The 13,462-nt window shown below is 37.7% G+C and overlaps 1 protein-coding gene across 1 annotated transcript; it reads right to left on the reverse strand.

Annotated features, from left to right (window-relative positions):
• Positions 1–11,119: 11,119 nt before the first annotated feature.
• On the reverse strand, positions 11,120–12,997 carry LOC102392096 (olfactory receptor 10R2-like). Its single transcript, XM_025287351.3, is given in 2 exon segments — positions 11,120–12,094; positions 12,983–12,997. Coding segments are annotated over 2 exon segments (990 nt in total).
• Between the last annotated feature and the right edge of the window lie 465 nt (positions 12,998–13,462).

The following is a 13,462-nucleotide window of genomic DNA, read 5'->3' on the forward strand; positions in this document are numbered from 1 at the left end:
TCTTCTGTGTAATTATATATATAATACAAATATTATATATATGTGTATCAAATATTTTATATATGTATATAATTATATATCAGTTGTATGAACTGATTATCATAATTATAGATTATAGTTATTTAATAATTATAATTATATATAAGTTTTATGAAATTGCTGAGTGTTATTTCATTGTATGGATATAATACAATTTGCTATATGGACATTCAACAAGCTGATGGGCATTCAGTCTATTTCTAGTTTAGGGATTTTATTAATAAATCTTCTAAGAATGTTTAAGATTAAAATAAGGATTTTTTTAATTAATATAAAACTTTAATTACTCTTCAGGATATGAGGGTTGTTTGGCATCGTTGGGCTTCCCAGGTGGTGGTAGTGGTAAAGAAACTACCTGCTATTAAAGAATATGTAAGAGATGCAGGTTCCATCCCAGGTCAGGAAGATCCCCTGGAAGAGGAAATTGCAACCCACTACAGTATTCTTGCCTGGAGGATCCCATGGATAAAGAGCTTGACAGGCTACAGTCCATAGAGTCACACAGAGTTGGACACAATTGAAGCAACTTGTCATGCACACAAACATGGCATTGTTACTGAGTAGTATGATGTTTTTGCTTAAATTTGTGAAAAAGTTGTCAAATTTTCCAAAGTAGCTGAAATGTTTTACATTCCTATAAGCAATTTGTGAGACTTTCTGTTGATTCATGACCTTGTCAATTGTTAGCAATATTAAACTTCTGATGTGATTTTTGGTATCTCATTGGTTTTATCTTGCATTGCCCTAATGATGAGCATTTTTATAAATTTATAAATTTATAAAACTTCTTTGTGGGAGTGTGTATTGCTGTTCCTGTTTATGAAGCCAATTGTCCTGCTGTTCACACTGTTTGTACTGTTCACTGAACCAGGGTGGGCATGGCACAAACTAAGAAGCTGGAAAGAGATTCAAGGAGCCATAGGAACTGCAGACATGTTCATTCTCTCCTGGCTGGCACAGCAGCCATAACTCAGTCTCTCTCCTGGCTGATGCAGCGACCATAACAGCAGCCACAACATAACCATAACAGAGCCTAAACATAACCTCATATAACATAACCATTGTGTCGCTCCAATGTAGCCCCAATACAGCAGTTGCTGCTGCTAAGTCACTTCAGTCGTGTCCGACTCTGTGCGACCCCATAGACGGCAGCCCACCAGGCTCCACTGGCTCTGGGATTCTCCAGGCAAGAACACTGGAGTGGGTTGCCATTTCCTTCTCCAAATACAGGAGCAGCCAGGGCTTTCATGGTGAAGCTCATACAAGCATTCCTCACAAAGTAGCTGGTGACCAAATGAGTACTTCATCATGTGCATGCACAGTGCTACAAGAGATCTCAGCTGTTACATACTCATTCTTTGCAAAACATGGTGCGAGAGAGTCTGAACATGCCATTGTGGCTAATTTGCTCTCTCCCTCAGAGTGCCCAATCAAATATTTTATCCAGTTTTTAATTAGAGTTTTTATCTTATTACTAGGACTTCCCTGGGAACCCAAGACAGTAAAGAATTTGCCTGCCTTGCAGGAGACCAGTGTTCAATGCCTGGGTCAGAAAAATCTAAGCTTTAAGAATTTTTCTTATACTCTGGTACAATTATTTGTCAGATTTGTTTTGCTAATATGTTCTTGCACTTGGTGGCTTGCCTTTTATTTTCTTAAAAGTGTCTTTCAGTAAGCAGCTTATATTCTCACAGTTTTGAAGTACAGAATCTAATTAGGTGCGAGCCATTCAGTTCCTGTGAGGATTTGCTCTGGCATGTAGTAGGTATGTGCCTCTTATTGTGTGTGCACAGGGTGGAGAAAGAGAACACAACCACATTTAACCTTAATTTTCTTCACAATGGTCCTATTTCCAAATAGAGTCACACTGCAGGTTGAAGCTGCAACATACAAATTTTGAGGGGACATGAACTTTCAGTCCATAAGAATGAGTGTATAGAATTGATATTATTTTCCCCCTAAATATTTGGTAATTTTTGCCAATGAAATAACCTGGATCTGTTTCTATTACATAATATATCTCCTACTTATGGATTATATTCCTTCCACATCTTTGAATGTCTAGTATCTTTTTATTAGACATCATAAATTAGATTTCATTGTTTTACTATGAAATTTTGTTTTATTATTTTAAGTATGATTATATATTGTTATGGGGGCATTGGTTATTCAGTGGTAGAATTCTCGCCTCCCACGTGGGAGACCGGGGTTCGATTCTTGGCCAGTGAATCATGCTCCTGTTTGTTTTGGGCTTCGCTAGTAGCTCAGATGGTAAAGAATCTACCTGGAATACAGGAGACCCGGGTTTGATCCTTGGGTTGGGGAGATCCCCTGGAGGAAGAATTGGCAACCCACTCCATTATTCTTGACTGGAGAATCCCATGGACAGGGAAGCCTGGTGGGCTACAATCCAAGGGGTTGCAAAGAGTTGGACATGACTGAGCAACTAACACACACATATATCGTTCTGACCCAGTGTTGTTTTATTTAAGATCAGTTAAATAATTTTAAGCCTTTGCTTAAAGTTTTTAAGTTGTGTCAAAACAGCTTTCAGGCTAGTACTGATTTATTCCAACTACTGGGCAAATATTCTTAGGATTCTACCTTGTGCTGTGTAGCCTACAAAGTCTACTCTGGCTGCTGGGAACACAAACTCTTCTTTTGTGAGCTCTAGGAATAGTGTGGTTTACTGCTTACAGTAGATTTTTTCCCTTCTTCAATAAGTGGTAGTTTCTTCTCATAGATGTGTTTGTCAGTACTATGCCAAAGGCTTGATGCCAAAGACTTTTTTAGATATGTAGAGCTCTTTCTGTGTGCTAACTCCTCTCTAGTTCTCTGTTTTGTAAAAAGCCCTTTCATCCTCTCTGAACTCCAATCTCTGTCTTAATTCAGTTAGATTCACTGGCACTCTTTGGATTCCCCCTCTGCCCAAAACTGGGGTAACTAAACTTCTAACTTTAGTATTTAAACATTTTAAAATAAAAATTTTTCTCACCACATCATAATCACAGAGTAATATTTATTGTGTTCTGTGAAATTATTTACCTTCAACTTAATGCCCAGACACGGCTACTTTTCTACATGACTAAAATAAGTACCTCTAGCTAAATCAGTCAATCAGAGACTGTTCTTTTCTCTTTTGGACTCTCCACCATAAACTTCATTCTCAGCATTTTTTAAACTAGAGTCAGTTTCCTCTAGGGTCTTCTATTGGGGTCCATATTCTCTGCTATGCACCCTGGAAACTGCTCACAGGTTATAAGGTAGAGAAATCATCTCTCTTCTGTCAAGGACCACATCTTATGCTGCCTGCTGCCCAGTGTCTGAAAACTGATGTTTTGCATATTGTTTTCAGTGTTCCATTTTTTAAGGTGGAGGTGGGTTCCAGTCCAAGTCCTTTAATTCATTGTAGGAAGAGATGAAGTCATTATTTACTGTATTGTTATATTAATTAAATTAGATATAAGATATTTTAATTTAAAGATATGTAAGGAAGGGAACTAAAGAAAAAGAAAGACTGTATAGCTATTAGCATCATTTATTTAATAAAAAAAAAAACGCTATTCTTGTCTGGGTGAGAAGTTTCGGAAAGTACAAAGTAGATTCAATATTTTAAAGCAGAAAAAAATGTTTATCTTTGTTTCTTCCACCATATAACAGGTACTCAGTAAATAAAAATAGAGTAAATACTTGAGAGAATCTGAAATCTGGCTTTAGCAATCTTTTAAATTGATATCAGTCAGTTGATTCCTCCCACATCTTTATTTGTCAATATTGATACTAAAACTGCTTTTTACCACTCAAAAAAACCTTCATAAACTGTTAATCTGAGTCCAAGCTAGTACTGTTCACTATGCTTGTGCTCAGTTGCTTCATTCATGTATGACTCTTCGTGACCCTATGGACTGGAGTCCGCCAAGTTCGTCTGTCCATGGGATCCTCCTGGCGAGAATACTGGAGTGGATTACTATGCCTTTCTTCAGGAGATCTTCCCAAACAACAGATTGAATCACCATCTCCTACTGCAGGCAGATTCTTTACCCAGTGAGCCACCTGGGAATCTCCACTATACAATAGGCCAATGAATTTGAGAGAAGAGTTGCTGACGCAGGAATAGAGACTTTATTCACAAAGTCAGCAGAGTGAGAAGATGATGCACTTATGTCCCGAAGAACCATCTCGCCTGAGCTAGAATCAGGTTTCTTTTACTAAAAGGGAAGGAGTTAAAGTCCTTGTTCTACACTGTGTTAATTTCTTCCTTCCTGCAGTGATTTGCAGGTGGGCCTTGTCAGGCAGTTTCCTGTGAGCTGAACAAAGGTATTTTAACTTAATGCTTGTTACAGGGAAGGCAGGGCTCCCAGAGATGGGCCATTTTATATAATTTAAGCTTGTAGGTAACATCACTTTGGTGATTAATTTGTAGCAAAAGCAATAGAATACAAAGGTTAAAGTGAAAGGAGCAGATCCAATACAGAAAAAGATTTTTCTTTTCTCTATGGGAATATTGCATGTCAAAGATGTTATATTGGTAGTTCTTGAGGATTGTTTAAAATAAGGCACCCAAGCACTATGGGAGCACAATAGAAGGAAGTGCCATTATTCATTTTTAGGTTTTATTTTTTTCATGTTATGAAAATATTAAGTGCACAACACACACACACCAAAAAAAAAAACCCCTCAAGATAAATAATAAGTAAAAATCAACTAAAAATTGCAAACAACAGCAAAACAAATATAACTTTTAAAAAATTAATTAATTCATTTTAATTGGAGGCTAATTACTTTACAATATTGTAGTGGTTTTGCCATACATTGACATGAATCAACCATGGGTGTACATGTGTCCCCCATCCTGAATCCCCCTCCCACCTCCCTCCCCATTCCATCTTCTGGGTCATCTCAGTGCACTGTCCCTGAGCGTCCTGTCTCATGCATCGACCCTGGACTAGTTATCTATTTCACATATGATAATATACATGTTTCAATGTTGTTCTCTCAAATCATCCCACCCTCGCCTTCTCTCACAGAGTCCAAAAATCTGTTCTTTATATCTGTGTCTCTTTTGCTGTCTCACATATAGGGTCATCATTCAGTTCAGTTCACTTCAATTCAGTCCCTCAGTCATGTCCGACTCTGCAACTGCATGAATCGCAGCACGCCAAGCCTCCCTGTCCATCACCAACTCCCGGAGTTCGGCCAGACCCGATCCATCGAGTCAGTGATGCCATCCAGCCATCTCATCCTCTGTCGTCCCCTTCTCCTCCTGCTCCCAATCCCTCCCAGCATCAGAGTTTTTCCAATGAGTCAACTCTTCGCATGAGGTGGCCAAAGTACTAGAGTTTCAGCTTTAGCACCATTCCTTCCAAAGAAATCCCAGGGCTGATCTCCTTTAGAACAGACTGTTTGGATCTCCTTGCAGTCCAAGGGACTCTCAAGAGTCTTCTCTAACATCACAGTTCAAAAGCATCAATTCTCTGGTGCTCAGCCTTCTTCACAGTCCAATTCTCACATCCATACATGACCACAGGTAAAACCATAGCCTTGACTAGACGAACCTTTGTTGGCAAAGTAATGTCTCTGCTTTTGAATATGTTATCTAGGTTGGGTCATAACTTTCCTTCCAAGGAGTAAGTGTCTTTTAATTTCATGGCTGCAGTCACCATCTGCAGTGATTTTGGAGCCCCCAAAAATAAAGTCTGACACTGTTTCCACTGTTTCCCCGTCTATTTCCCATGAAGTGATGGGACCGGATGCCATGATCTTCGTTTTCTGAATGTTAAGCTTTAAGCCAACTTTTTCACTCTCCACTTTCACTTTCATCAAAAGGCTTTTTAGTTCCTCTTCACTTTCTGCCATAAGGGTGGAGTCATCTGCATATCTGAGGTTATTGATATTTCTCCGGCAATCTTGATTCCAACTTCTGCTTCTTCCAGTCCAGCATTTCTCATGATGTACTCTGCATATAAGTTAAATAAACAGGGTGACAATATACAGCCTTGACGTACTCCGTTTCCTATTTGGAACCAGTCTGTTGTTCCATGTCCAGTTCTAACTGTTGCTTCCTGACCTGCATACAAATTTCTCAAGAGGCAGATCAGGTGTTCTGGTATTCCCATCTCTTTCAGAATTTTCCACAGTTTATTGTGATCCACACAGTCAAAGGCTTTGGCATAGTCAATAAAGCAGAAATAGATGTTTTTCTGGAACTCTCTTGCTTTTTCCATGATCCAACAGAGTTTGGCAATTTGATCTCTGGTTCCTCTGCCTTTTCTAAAACTGGCTTGAACATCAGGAAGTTCACGGTTCACATATTGCTGAAGCATGGCTTGGAGAATTTTGAGCATTACTTTACTAGCGTGTGAGATGAGTGCAATTGTGCAGTAGTTTGAGCATCCTTTGGCATTGCCTTTCTTTGGGATTGGAATGAAAACTGACCTTTTCCAGTCCTGTGACCACTGCTGAGTTTTCCCAATTTGCTGGCATATTGAGTGCAGCACTTTCACAGCATCATCTTTCAGGATTTGAAATAGCTCGACTGGAATTCCATCACATTCACTAGCTTTGTTGGTAGTGATGTTTTCTAAGGCCCACTTGACTTCACATTCCAGGATGTCTGGCTCTAGGTCAGTGATCACACCATCATGATTATCTGGGTCTTGAAGATCTTTTTTGTACAGTTCTTCTGTGTATTCTTGCTATCTCTTCTTAATATCTTCTGCTTCTGTTAGGTCCATACCATTTCTGTCCTTTATCGAGCCCATCTTTGCATGAAATGTTCTGTTGGTATCTCTAATTTTCTTGAAGAGATCTCTAGTCTTTCCCATTCTGTTGTTTTCCTCTATTTCTTTGCATTGATCACTGAAGAAGGCTTTCTTATCTCTTCTTGCTATTCTTTGGAACTCTGCATTCAGATGCTTATATCTTTCCTTTTCTCCTTTGCTTTTCACTTCTCTTCTTTCCACAGCTATTTGTAAGGCCTCCCCAGATAGAACCTAGTTAGCAAAAGCCATTTTGCTTCTTTGCATTTCTTTTCCATGGGGATTGTCTTGATCCCTGTCTCCTGTACAATGTCATGAACCTCATTCCATGGTTCATCAGGCACTCTAATATCAGATCTAGTCCCTTAAATCTATTTCACACTTCCACTGTATAATCATAAGGGATTTGATTTAGGTCATACCTGAATGGTCTAGTGGTTTTCCCCTACTTTCTTCAATTTAAGTCTGAATTTGGCAGTAAGGAGTTCATGGTCTGAGCCACAGTCAGCTCCTGGTCTTGTTTTTGCTGACTGTATAGAGCTTCTCCATCTTTGGCTGCCAAGAATATAATCAATCTGATTTCGGTCTTGACCATCTGGTTATGTCCATGTATAGAGTCTTCTCTTGTGTTGTTGGAAGACGCTGTTTGTTATGACCAGTGCATTTTCTTGGCAAAACTCTATTAGTCTTTGCCCTGCTTCATTCCGTATTCCAAGGCCAAATTTGCCTGTTACTCCAGGTGTTTCTTGACTTCCTACTTTTGCATTCCAGTCAAATTCCATATATATATGCGTTAATATACTGTATTGGTGTTTTTCTTTCTGACTTGCTTCACTCTGTATAATAGGCTCCAGTTTCATCCACCTCATTAGAATTGATTCAAATGTGTTCATTTTAATAGCTTAGTAACATTCCATTGTGTATATATACACCACAGCTTTCTTATCAATTCATCTGCCAATGGACATCTAGGTTGCTTCCATGTCCTAGCTATTGTAAACAGTGCTTTGATGAACATTGGGGTACATGTGTCTCTTTCCCTTCTGGTTTCCTCAATGTGTATGCCCAGCAGTGGGATTGCTGGGTTGTATGGCAGTTCTATTTCCAGTTTCTTAAGTAATCTCCACACTGTTCTCCATAGTGGTCATACTAGTTTGCATTCCCACCAACAGTATTAGAGTTTTCCCTTGTCTCTACACCCTCTCCAGCATTTATTGTTTGTAGACTTTTTAAAGGTGGAAGGAGAAGGGGACGACAGAGGATGAGATGGTCGAATGGCACCACCGACTCAATGGACATGAGTTTGAGTAAGCTCCGGGAATTGGTGATGGACAGGGAATCCTGGTGTGCTGCTGTCCATGGGGTCACAAAGAGTCAGACATGACTGAGCGACTGAACTGAATTGAACTGATTCTGACCGGCATGAGATGGTACCTCATTGTGGTTTTGGTTTGCATTTCTCTGATAATGAGTGATGTTGAGCATCTTTTCATGTGTTAGCCATCCGTATGTCTTCTTTGCAGAAATGTCTGTTTAGTTCTTTGGCCCATTTTTTGATTGGGTCGCTTATTTTTCTGGAATTGAGCTGCAGGAGTTGCTTATATATTTTTGAGATTAATTCTTTGTCAGTTGCTTCATTTGCTATTATTTTCTCCCATTCTGAAGGCTGTCTTTTCACCTTGCTTATAGTTTCCTACGTTGTGTAAAAGCTTTTAAGTTTAATTTGGTCCCATTGTTTATGGGTCATAGAGGATCCTCCTGTGATTTATGTTGGAGAGTGTTTTGCCTATGTTTTCCTCTAGGAATTTTATAGTTTCTGGTCTTACATTGAGATCTTTAATCCATTTTGAGTTTATTTTTGTGTATGGTGTTAGAAAGTGTTCTAGTTTCATCCTTTTACAGGTGGTTGGCCAGTTTTCCCAGCATCACTTGTTAAAGAGATTGTCTTTCCTCCATTGTATATTCTTGCCACCTTTGTCAAAGATAAGGTGTCCATAGGTGCATGGATTTATCTCCTGGCTTTCTATTTTGTTCCATTGATCTATATTTCTGTCTTTGTGCCAGTACTATACTATCTTGATGACTGTAGTTTTGTAGTAAAGCCTGAAGTCAGGCAGGTTGATTCCTCCAGTTCCATTATTCTTTCTGAATATTGCATAGGTTATTCAAGGTTTTTTGTATTTCCATACAAATTATAAAAGTATTTGTTCTAGTTCTGTGAAAAATGCCATTGGTAGCTTGATAGGGATTGCATTGAATCTATAGATTGCTTTGGGTAGTATACTCATTTTCACTATACTGATTCTTCTGATCCATGAACATAGTATATTTCTCCATCTATTTAGGTCATCTTTGATTTCTTTCACCAGTGTTTTATAGTTTTCTATATATAGGTCTTTTAAAACAAAGATAACTTTACTAGCATGTTGATATATGTACTTGTCAGGCTTTCCTGGTGGCTCAGACAGTAAATAATCTGCCTGCACTGCAGAAGACACAGGTTTGATCCTTGGGTTGGGAAGATCCCCTGGAGAATGGAATGGCTATCAACTCCAGTATTCTTACCTGGAGAATCCCATGAACAGAGGAGCCTTGCAGACTACAGTCTATGACGTTGCAAAGAGTTGAACACGACTGAGCAAATAAGCACACACATACTACAAAACCAGAGAGAAGTAAAAATGTCTTTAACTTGGGACTGGATTGATCCACTCAAATGATCAATTCTTTTGCTTTCCTCTAGCTTTCTTTATATATATGAAGGTATGTATGATCTGGCATAACTGGCCGGAAAATGCCCAATCTGAAAAATGTAGATGCATTCACATTTTAAATATATTTGCGTAATTTCAAGTTATCAATTCTTGTTTCTAAGATTAAAATAATGAAAACCTAATTGCTTGGTAAGGGACTTAGGAAACACTGATAAATAATAAATAGACAAAATTCAGATAATTTGAGAAAGCTAAAAAGAACTGTTTCTACTGCAACAGGAATTAAGAAAAATATTAGAATAATTGTGGTACAAGTATATTTACAAATGCAGTGATAAAAAAAGAGGGTGTTTTGGTTGATACCTTACATTTCCTCTAAAGTATGATGCAATGATATCAGGTAACATTGTGTTTGGAAGGAGTGACAGAGAGGGCCATGGGAGCAGAGAATAGTTAATTGTTTCAAATGGAAGTGTGAATATGCACAATACCTTCTACAGAGAACAGAAGACTGGTGATAATTGAAAAAGAAATATCCAGCTAAGCAAAACTGATCAAAATATGCTTTAAAATTAAAGGACTGTGGATATATAATATATAATCCTTTAGTCTGAAAAACATAGGGGTCAGAAAAGAATGCACATGTAATTAATAGAATTTATAGAAAAAATATAGGGAAGAAACTGGATGTATTAATATAAAATTAACTTTAAGGACTAGGGAGAGGATTATCCAAAGTCACCTGGATTATTATACCCATTTCCTGGTGACTCTATCAAAGAATGCTATTAATGAAATGAAAAGTACCTTGAGAATAATCCAGAGAAAAATAACCAGGATTTATCAGCTAGGTTGAAGGTGTTTTAGGGAAAGCATACATTATTCATCTTCAAATATTTAAATTGCTGCTGTGGAAGTGAAAAATTATATACAAGATATTCATCTCCAGAAATAATACGTGTAATGAAAAGGAGGACAGTATATAAAAGTGGAGCTTTATAACAGTGATATTTAACAGTGGTTAAACTAGAGGCAGAAATACTGCAGGCAAGATCCCTGCAACGACAGAGCAATTGGAAGTGATACACTTGGGTCCTTTTCAACACTGATAACTCATGGTTATATTAAATTTCAACTAGATTTATTCCATTTTCTTAACGATTTTTTTGTGAAGAGTCCTGTTGAAGTTTTTCTAAACTTGAAAATTTGTAATGACTGAACCTTCTATATTGAATTACCATTCACAGTATGTTACTTATCCTTCCTGGAAGAGACTAAAATTATTCTTACCTAAGTATATATACAGCTTATTCAGTTTTTGGTATAGTAGAAACTACCACAACATTGGGAAACAGCTATATTCCAATAAAATTAATTTAAAATATACTTCCCTGTTCAAGTTTAAGAGCATTTCAAATATGTATAGTATTAATAATTACCCCCAAGTTTAAGATTGCACTTCACCAAACCTATCAAATTAATACCATGGAGAAGCTTTCACTATGAGATTATAAAGTGCTATGTGAATGAAAGACAACATTGTCATCCCTTTTACAGTTATTGGTATATTCTCAGAAAAGAGTATTTTGTAGATGTGAAGTATTCTCATTACAGAGCTTCAGAATAAAATCCTCTTCTGCCAATCACTTTTCGAATGGCCATCTGGACATCTTTCTTCCTTAGGCTAGACACCAGGGGGTTCAACAATGGAGTCGCAACTGTGTAGGTCACTGTCACAAGTCTATCTTTGCTGGATGAGCACTTCAATGACAGCCACAGGTAGACAAAGGAGGCACAGCCATAGTGGACAATGACTACAGTAAGATGTGAGGCACAAGTGGAGAAGGCTTTTCTCTTGCCTTCAACTGATGGGATCCTCAAGATGGTATGAACAATGAAGCCATAAGAGATGCAGATAAAAGTCATAGGAACCATGAGTGCTAAAACTCCACCAATGAAGATGATGAGTTCATTATAGGAATCAGTACAGACAAGGCAGATAACTGGTGAGATGCCACAGAAGTAATGGTTAATCTTGCTGGGACAGAAAGGTAGTTCAAAAAACTAAGAGGGAGCCTATCAATGAAAACAAACAAACAAACAAAAAAAAACAATTACAGCACAAGTGGCTGCCAACTGTCCACAGACTTGCCAGCTCATAAGGATAGAGTACTGAAGTGGATGACAGATGACAACAAAGCAGTCATAACCCATGATTCCCAGTAACATGCAATTAGTGACAGCAAAACCAAGGAAGAAAAACATCTGAGTGGCACAGTTAATAGATGAGATTGTTCTGAACATAGACAACAGATTTATGAGCATCTTGGGCAGAATGACAAAGGTATAGCATGTCTCAGAGATGGAAAGGATCCCTAGGAAGAAATACATGGGTATGTGGAGGCTGCAATCCAGGCAGATGACAGTGGCAATGGTGATGTTTCCACTCAGGATAATCAGATACAGGCACAGAAAAACAGCAAAGAGGATGAACTGGATTTTTCCAAAGTTGGAGAATCCCATCAATAGGAACTCTGTGACAGAGGAATAATTAGCTTGGTTGACTTGTTTCCCAAGATTGATCTACAGAGGACAAAAATGAAGAAACAGTGTTTGCCATGAAAGGTGGAGATAGTTAGTTTCACCATGGATTGAGGAACAGGAAATAGGAGAAGGGATAAGGACTAATTAATGCTAGTAGGAAATGCCCAATGGACCATGTCAATTCATGGAATTGTTTCCAAAACTCAAGAGTGCATGGTTCCAGTGATATATCTGCATCTTTCTTAGTGTTTAAGTCTAGGAAATTATTTTCACACTCCCTACTTCAAATAGTAATTAGGGAATGGAAATGTCTGAAACTTCCTGCAGGTCAGCCTAACTCTATCTTTATTATCAGTGTAATTTTTTTGTGCTTCAGCTTTTTAATGTGTAACATAAAATACTAATAACACCTCTTTCCTAGTTTTCTTATGAAAATTAAAGCACTGAGCAGAGCACACGCACACTGTAAACTTCTAGTAAATGTCAGCTTCTGCTACATAAGTTATTTAATTTTCAGGTAGTAGTGTTAGTTTTTCTTAAGCTTCCTTTTGGAGAGACTTTAAACATATATCTACTTCAGGTTTTAGTTTTTAATCCTATTATTTTATTAAAAAAAAAAAAAAAAAAAACTACCAGACCAATATGCATACCCAATTCCTATTTGCATGCATTTACAGAGACAATAATATTGTATTGACTTAAGTACATCTTTTCCCCTTAATCAATCGATTTCAAACACTTAATAGAAGAGAGTTGGATGGGATTTTAGTATATTTAAGTGACTCGAGAGAAACACAAAGTTATTGCAGTCAGGTTGGTCATTGATATTACTAAATACCTATCATTCTGCCAAGATAATTCTCTGATGCTGCTCTAATTGTAGTTTCAAACTTCAAAAGACAATAAATCAAACACATCGGACCTTACTTCAATATGAGCCATTGTGTCTACTCACATTTTACCCAGATTTCCAACAGAACTCAATATTGCATTGGGTGCACCTGGCCTCAAGGAGTTTCAGCTTCTCCAATTTCTCCTTACTAAAGGATGAGAAAATCCTTTTGGCAATTCAACTAAAATCAAGTTTGAATTTTTAAAGTAATAAAAAGATCAAAGCAACCAAATAGTTGAAAAGGCACAAAAGAAGAATACAAAAAGAAAAACTTCTACCTAAAGTAGCACATCTGCAGAGACCAGCTGTCAATCCTACATTTTCAAGGTATATTTCTTAATCTGTACCATCTTTGAATATTTTCTCTTCACATTCTCTCATTTCAAGATAAGAAAAGTGTTTCATTTTTCTACCTGAGTGTAGCAGAGTGACCCGTAGGCTAATAGGTAGACTTGATATGCTCTCTAAGTAGACAGGGCTTCTTTGGTGGCTCAGTGGTAAAGAATACATGTGTC

Source organism: Bubalus bubalis, chromosome 6 (assembly GCF_019923935.1).
Source record: "Bubalus bubalis isolate 160015118507 breed Murrah chromosome 6, NDDB_SH_1, whole genome shotgun sequence".
In the NCBI taxonomy this organism is placed as follows: domain Eukaryota; kingdom Metazoa; phylum Chordata; class Mammalia; order Artiodactyla; family Bovidae; genus Bubalus; species Bubalus bubalis.